This window comes from Chrysochloris asiatica, unplaced genomic scaffold (assembly GCF_000296735.1).
Source record: "Chrysochloris asiatica unplaced genomic scaffold, ChrAsi1.0 scaffold00044, whole genome shotgun sequence".
In the NCBI taxonomy this organism is placed as follows: Eukaryota; Metazoa; Chordata; class Mammalia; order Afrosoricida; family Chrysochloridae; genus Chrysochloris; species Chrysochloris asiatica.
The window spans coordinates 10,858,027-10,865,716 of record NW_006408562.1 but is presented as its reverse complement, the minus strand read 5'-3'; the positions used below and the strand labels follow the sequence as shown (position 1 = coordinate 10,865,716).

At 43.6% G+C, this 7,690-nt stretch overlaps 1 protein-coding gene across 1 annotated transcript in view; it reads right to left on the bottom strand.

Moving 5' to 3' along the window:
• The window catches only part of ATP10A (ATPase, class V, type 10A), a 220,974-nt gene that overhangs the window by 113,897 nt on the left and 99,387 nt on the right, over positions 1-7,690 (bottom strand). The window contains exon 3 of the mRNA XM_006861922.1: positions 989-1,074. Coding sequence (XP_006861984.1) covers positions 989-1,074 — 86 coding nt within the window. The remainder of the gene's footprint in view (positions 1-988; positions 1,075-7,690) is intronic.

The window sequence follows — 7,690 nt, the reverse complement described above, 5'->3', positions numbered from 1 at the left end:
ATTTGTCTCATACCTTTCATTGGAGTCTAGCCAATCTTTTCACAACTTGAAGAATCCTCTCTACATTTTTGAAGATGGCTGCGTTTGTCATGTGGGACATACTTACAATTGTGAGCTACACATCAAATCAAAAACAGCATTCACTGATTTTCTACCTCTTGTTGTTGCACTTTCTTTGCTTCTTGCTGCAGCTATCCCTAGCTCTTTTGGGGGAGTCCTGATGATCTTCACAGTAATATTGAAAAACAAAAATTAAAGATATGAGGGGCTTCAAAAAGTTCATGAAAAAATAGAATTAAAACATAATGGAATTTCCCCACAAATTTATTGAAGACTCCTCATAATGCTACAACATTCAAGAGACACATGATACACAAGATTGGATACTGCTATCTGTGTAAGTTGAAGCTTACACTATTACAGGGTAAACTCTTAATTTGTAAGTAGGGCAAGTTCATATTAAAATAACCATAGAAATTATGGTACCATACATGCATAGAGCAGTAACATAGCCATTTATTACTACTATCAAGACATATGTATCATTGGTTATATATGTATCATATCATTATATGCCTAGGAGTGCACTTACTCTGCATAAAAGAGACACTTTGTGTGTGGGAAGTTGCTGCATTTCATATTCCTGGTTAAGTCTGATACACACCATTCTCCAATCAAGATTTCTGAACTTTATTAGGAGCCCTGGTGGTACAGTGGGTTGAACTTGGGGCTGCTAATTTCCAGGTCAGAGGTTCAAACCCAGCTGCTTCTCTGCAGGCGAAAGTTGAGGCTGTCTTTTCCCGTAAAGATTCAGTCTTGGAAACTCTAGGGAGCAGTTCTACTCTGTCCTTTAGGGTCATTGAGTCAGAATCGACTCAACATCAGTGGGGCATTGTGGTTGGATGTTGCCTAAATGGACATTATGCGGTGCATGAGTGTATATAGATTAAACCCAAAGACAGGCATGGGCAAAGGGTACAATACTCACATGCAACCGCGAAACTTAGTCAAGTCGTTATTCGGCTTCTCACACTCGATTATGCTGGTGAACATCAAGGGATTGAATTCAGAGACCTAAAATAACAGCACGCACACATTAGAGAAATCTGGTCCAGACAGTTCCATTCTAACAGGCACCAGGACAAAGAAGTCTCAGGGAGGAACTAGGCCCACGAGAATGACAATTAACATAGGCGCTTTCATTTTCTAACAGTGAATAATGACTAATACTTATATAATAAATGATAATTATTAGCATAGTAAGAGCTCTCAAATGTCTGTAGTTCTAATATAAAATAAGAGAATATGTGATATAGTGAAACTTTTAGGGATGAAGGCCTTTTCTGAGAAAGATTAGAACCTTCCAGTTTTCTGTACAGATTTGCAGAAACAAATTTAATCTGGGAAAAAAGAACTTATAAATATGATACCATTTCCCCTGTTATGCCAAATTCTTCATAGATATTTTATATAAAAAAAATTTGAAGAAGTTATTTGTAAGGCATTCTTCATTCGCTAAGATTTAAAAACAGAAGACATCTCACCAGAAAGACATTTATTTTGAGTTTTTCCACTGATATCTAGATAAAACAGTGTGTTGTATATGGTAGAAGCTCAGGCTTCATGGAAGAAGAGAGAGGAAAGGAAAAGATAGAAAGTAAGTCTTTAGCATAAATCTGACAAAACAAGCTTGTCTTACAGGAGAACTGTTCCACTGGATCTTCTTGGATGTAATTTTTATGAAAGCAGGTCACCAAGCCTCCTTTCTTCCACTGAGACACCTGGGTGGACTCAAATCATCATCCTTTAGGTTAGCAGCTGAGAGCAAATCACTTGTGCTACCCAGGACAATTAGTGTTTGTTTTGTTTTGTTAAATGACCTCTCTCTTCTCTACCCTGTCATTCTCTTTTCTCTATTGTTATAGTTGTTGTTAAGTGCCATGGAGTCAACCCATAGCGACCCTGTATAGGGTTTCTGAGGAGCAGCTGGTGAGCTTGAACCACCGACCTTGCAGTTCAAAAAGCTTTGCAGTCTGACGCATTAACTCACAGTGCCAAACCAAGTGTCACAAAAGAGAAAAAAGTGAAGTGTCTTTGCTCAGACAAGCATGTCATCACAAAAAAGCATAAAAATCACAGAAATGCCATAACATTGTTTATACTATTCCAAGTACTGACTGCTAGATCAAAACAACGCATTTCTCTGCACCTAAAGGAGCTCTGGTAGCGTAGTGGTTATGTATCAGGCTGCGAACAGCAAGGTCAGCAGTTTGAAATTACCAGCCGTTCCATGGGAGAAAGACGAGGCTTTCTGCCCCTGTAAAGATTTACAGCCTCGGAAACCCTGCACAGAGTCGCTATGAGTCGGATCCGACTTCACGGCACATAACAACAACAACAACAACAACAGCAACAACAATGAACTGCTAGGTCGGCAGTTCAAACTCACCAACTGCTCCTTGGAAACTCTATACAGGGTTGCTATGGGTCGGAACCGACTTGATGGCACTAACAACAACAAATGCACTTAGCAAAGTAATGACTCCAAATCTCAGTTTCACTGTTTCCCAGTGCACTGTGTACATTAAAAGAAGAGCTCACTGGAAAACAGCAGCTTGAGGCAATAACTGAAATTAGGTTCTTGGATGGCTGGTGTGGCACTGTTGGATAAGCACTGTAGAATAAGGTTGGTGGTTCAAACCCACCAGTTGCTTCTTGGAAACCCTATTAAGGGTCGCTGTGGTTGGGACCTACTCGATGCTACTTAGCAAGAATAGCAACAATAAATCAATAGGTTCTTGTTGAGTCTTAATTAGAAATCAGTCATTCTCTCCTTGAACTAAAATGGTCTCATGCTCTATTTCCAGAGTGAGGTTACGTTTCAAGGAATCGGGATTATTTAAAGTAGTGAGGATTATCTTGGAGCCAGTTCACTGTTTACTCAGGCAGATCTTCACAGATAGACTGTCCAGGAAGGCCACGGAGGTAGTGGGTTCCAGAGTACAGCAGGATTATTCTTGGCAGACATGAAGAGGAGACTCAAAGGATTCCGTCTCTGTTTATTATTCTTTCTCTCTGAGAAAATATGCTGTGCCTGGCTCTCAAATGGTAGGACATTTTGTCCCTGGAGCTTCATGACTGCATTTGTGGTATCGTGCCCACCAGCATGTGACACTAACAGTGTGCACAGGCAGGGCAGAGACACCACATAACAGGGGTGTGGACTAACCCAGCTCATAATGATGACTGAGGTAGGTGAACACAGGCATGTTGTGAACCCACAGGGCACACACAGGACATTGACTAACATAGAGCACTGGGGGGTTCCACCTAACTCTGAGTGGAAACTTCAGATGCATCTTCATCTCTGAAGACCATACAGTCACATACGGCCCGGTGAGAATGAGCCCTGAGCCCAGTAACCATATCCATGTCCTCAGGTCTTCTGCCTGCAGACAGGCAAGACCAGTGTTCCCACCCTCAGTTAGACACAGAAAACACAGCTCTGTAGTCTTATTGCCTTCTTAGGCTTATCACTGGCCCTGTAGGACCACAGTGATCTAAAAGGTCAACACAACCACATCAAGGATCCTACTTTAACAGTGTTTCGAGATTTCAGCTGCTACCCAAGGAGCTCTGGTAGCGTAGTGGTTACGAATCGGGCTGCGAACCTTAAGGTCAGCGGTTCGAAACTACCAGCCGCTCCGCGGGAGAAAGATGAGGCTTTCTACTCCCATAAGGATTTACACCCTCGGAAACCCTGTACAGGGTCGCTATGGGTTGGAACCGACTCGACGTCACTTAACAACAACAACAACAACAACAACCCAAGATGAAATCCTTTACCCAACTCACTGAGCTCACTTCACTGCTGCTGGCCTCCAAAGCACCCATTCCTGTCATCCAGGATGACGTGACCAGCCCAGCCCAACACCTTCCTGCACAGCTCTCCCATGCAACCCCACCCCGCTGTTGGGATGACTGCCTCTTGGATTGCACAATGTGATGCCCAGTGCCATCTTTTGTGGAAAAGCTTTCCTGCCAGTAGACCAGTATCTGCTCCTCTGCGCTTATCGGGCCCCTTGCAAACATCAAACTTCTTGTTTCCCTGGGCATGGCTGGTGCTGGTCCCTGAGCCTCCTTCCCATGATCACAGGTTCCCTGAGGACAAGAGTTCAATCCCTGAGACCCACACAGAGCTTGGCATGCACACAGCCAATGGCAATGGATTCTGTCATCAATCAGGTACCGCCTTGTCCCTACATGGGAAGATGATATGGCCAAGGAGGAGCTGGTAGTTCTGGAAAATACCCCTTCTCAGGTAGTCCAGAATGCACACCCCACTCTTATAAGTGGAAGCACACTTCCACTTGCTGGCATACAAATTAATTTCTTCACATCCCCTAATCTAGCTATTTATTTAGTGAAAATGGCTGTTTTTGATGCTGTGGAAATTCTACAAGGAGGTTAGTGGGGTGAGGGGGGCAGGCAATCCAACACTGAATGACAAAATGAATGAACTTTATTCATCAAAAGGTCCTATTGCCATATCAACATTTTCAGTCCACTCACCTAAAATAGAAAAGAAATACTGCCTGTCTTTCTCACCACAATGTCCCCTGGCACAAAGCAGGTCTACTCAAATCTTGTTTATTACGTGACTCGATACATGAATAAGCCTGTAGACATCCCTGTCCTCATGGTGGGAGACACCAACCAGTTAAGGGCTGTCAGTCAAAGCAGCATTTTCTCCACATTTGTACATAGAGTATTATACTGAGCAAATGCCCAGATAAAAACACTGGAGAGGAAGGATCACAAAACCCAGGTAAAGACCTACCTAATCTACAACGGAAAGTTGTGACTATCTTACGTAAGGTGTTACATTAGTAACATTATTAGTGGGAAGGACGGTGGCTCTGTATGATAAGCACTGAACTGGGAACCACAAGATCATATGGTGATATAGAGTAAGCACTGGACTGCTAACCACAAGGTTGGAGGTTCAAACCCACAAGCTGCTCCTCTGAGACCCTATATAGGGTCGCTATGAGTCAGCACCGACTTAACGCCACCACAAATATATTAGTACATAGTAGATTCTGAGCACATTATTTAAGGTATTCTAAGGAGCTCTGGTAGTGTAGTGGTTATGAATTGGGCTGTGAACCTGAAGGTCAGCAGTTCGAAACTACCAGCTGTTCTGCGGGAGAAAGATGAGGCTTTCTGCTCCTGTAAAGATTTACAACCTCGGAAACCCTATACAGGGTCTCTATGAGTTGGAACCGACTCCACGGCACACAACAACAACAACAATAACAACAAGGAGCTTTGGTAGCATAATGGTTACGAATCGGGCTGCTAACCTTAAGGCTGGCAGTTCGAAACTACCAGCCATGGGAGAAAGATGAGGCTTTCTGCTCTAGTAAAGATTTATAGCCTCAGAAACCCTGTGCAGGGTCTCTATGAGTCAGAACCGACTCCACAGCACTTAACAACAACAACAAGTACACCAGTATGTGACTGACAAATCTTGGTTGTAATATTTAAGGTGTTCTAAGTATATAAGCAATGGAGTCCTGGTATGGCTCTGTGGGTTAATGCGCCAGACTGCAAAGCCATTTAAACTGCAAGGTCAGCTGTTCAAGCTCACCAGCTGTTCCTCGGAAGCCCTATACAGGGTCGCTATGGGTCGGAACCCACTCGACGGCACTTCATATTGTATCACAAGCTCTGGTAGCGTAGTGGTTACGAGTAGGGCTACTAATCTCAAGGTCAACAGTTCAAAACTACCAGCAGTTCTGTAGGAGAAAGATGAGGCTTTCTGCTCCTGTAAAGATTTATAGCCTTGGAAACCTTGTAAAGGTCCCTATGAGTTGGAACTGGCTCCATGGCACATCACCATGTCATGTGGCACCTAACAACAACAAGAAGCATACAAGCTGGAGCATGGTGGCTCTGTACGATTAGCACTGGACTGCCTACAACAAGATCAGTGGTTTAAACCCTTCAGCTGCTCCATGGGAGGAGGAGGAAGCTGTCTGTTCCCACAAAGGTAACAGCCTTGAAAACCCTATGAAGAGTCACTATGAGTCACAATTGACTCGGTGACTCCTAACAACAAGTATATAAGCCGATGCTTGGAAACCCTATACAGGTCACTACGAGTCAGAACTGAGGGAGGGAACTTAACAAAGCATTCATTAGATCATAGTTTTATTATCTGAGATGTTCCAAGTCGATCAGAACACACAGCACAGTAGCCAGTTACAAAGCACTCCGTATGGCAGAGTGCACACAGGGCAGTGTTGTGGAACCTGTACTCTTTCCTGAGGTCTTCACTGTTTTATGTGCAAAAGCGGTGGGGACAGGGCATCAACGCCTTGGGCATCCCTGGGGCTCCCTCAGTCAATCTGCATCTGGAGGAAGCTACTGGATGCTCAGTACCCTTTGTAGCTTTTAGAGAAGCCATCAAAGGGTGCCAGGTTTGCTGTATCCTTTATGAAATTGCAAGTTGTTGGGTTTTATTTTATTTTTTGTCATAAGTATATGCATTGGAGATCAAGTGATACCTTCCATTAATTAGTTGTTAATTCCAACTGCCTCCCTCTTCCTGCATTTCCACCTTTTCTTTTCTTGTCTCTTTGTTGTCCTGCATTCAAAAATCTGAGAGTTTTGGTGTAGATAGTAGGAAAGTTCAAACTCTCTACGTGTTGAATTTGAGCTAGGATTCTCCAGACCAAAAGCCTTTTTTCTCCCCATCTCAGCCACAATGCCTAGTTTCACCATAGTTGGTGCTGGTTGTCATCTGAGCCTCACTTTTCCTCTGATTAAATGTTCTAAAGAACATCTAAGAACTGGCTATGCATTAAGACAGTGAGCAACAAGAGTCATTCTATAGAAAAACAACTTTAAAATCTAATTGAAGAGCATTATTTACAACTGTCCAAGAGCACCTACAGCAGCCCCGCTGAGTGGATGGCGCAGCCAGGGTCCAGAACAGCTTGTCCAAGTCACCTGCCGCTTGGGTTCATTACAGGTGGAGGGATGACATGAGCAAAGATGGAATAAAGGACAGCGAGTCACCCTAGGCAGGCAGTCTAGCTGGAAATAAGCACCTTCTCTTCATGAGTCCTGGTGTGGTGCTCTAGGATAAGCACTGGACTGCAAGGTCGATTTGAATCACAAGATTGGTGGTTCAAACTCACCAGCCACTCCTCAAAAACCCTATACTGGGTCACTGTGAGTCAGAACCCAATACTAGGTCACTATGAGTTGGGACCCACGTGACAGCACTTAACAACTTCGGGCAGCATAGCAGAAGTGAACCTTGAGGAGCAGGTCCCAGATGAAAACATTCTGTTAGTGTTAGACAACCAAGAGGACAGGGAGTCAGAAAAGAGAAGTCAGCTAAGAAGTGCTTGGGAATGACCCCAGGAGAGATGTGGTGGTAGAACTGTTAAACCTAAAACCCAACCAGATGCACTCAGTCATCTGGATTTCAAGGGAAAATTGCTCAGCACTGATTAGGAACAAATTTTTAGCTGAGGTCAAATAGACACTGGACAAAATACTAAAACCACCGGGCTGAATGTATCAGAGATTCCACAAAAATATATAGAAGTAAAGATCTAAAGCCCACAAAAATCCAGAGAGATGTGACTGGTATGTAGGCCCTCTTTTCTTTTTT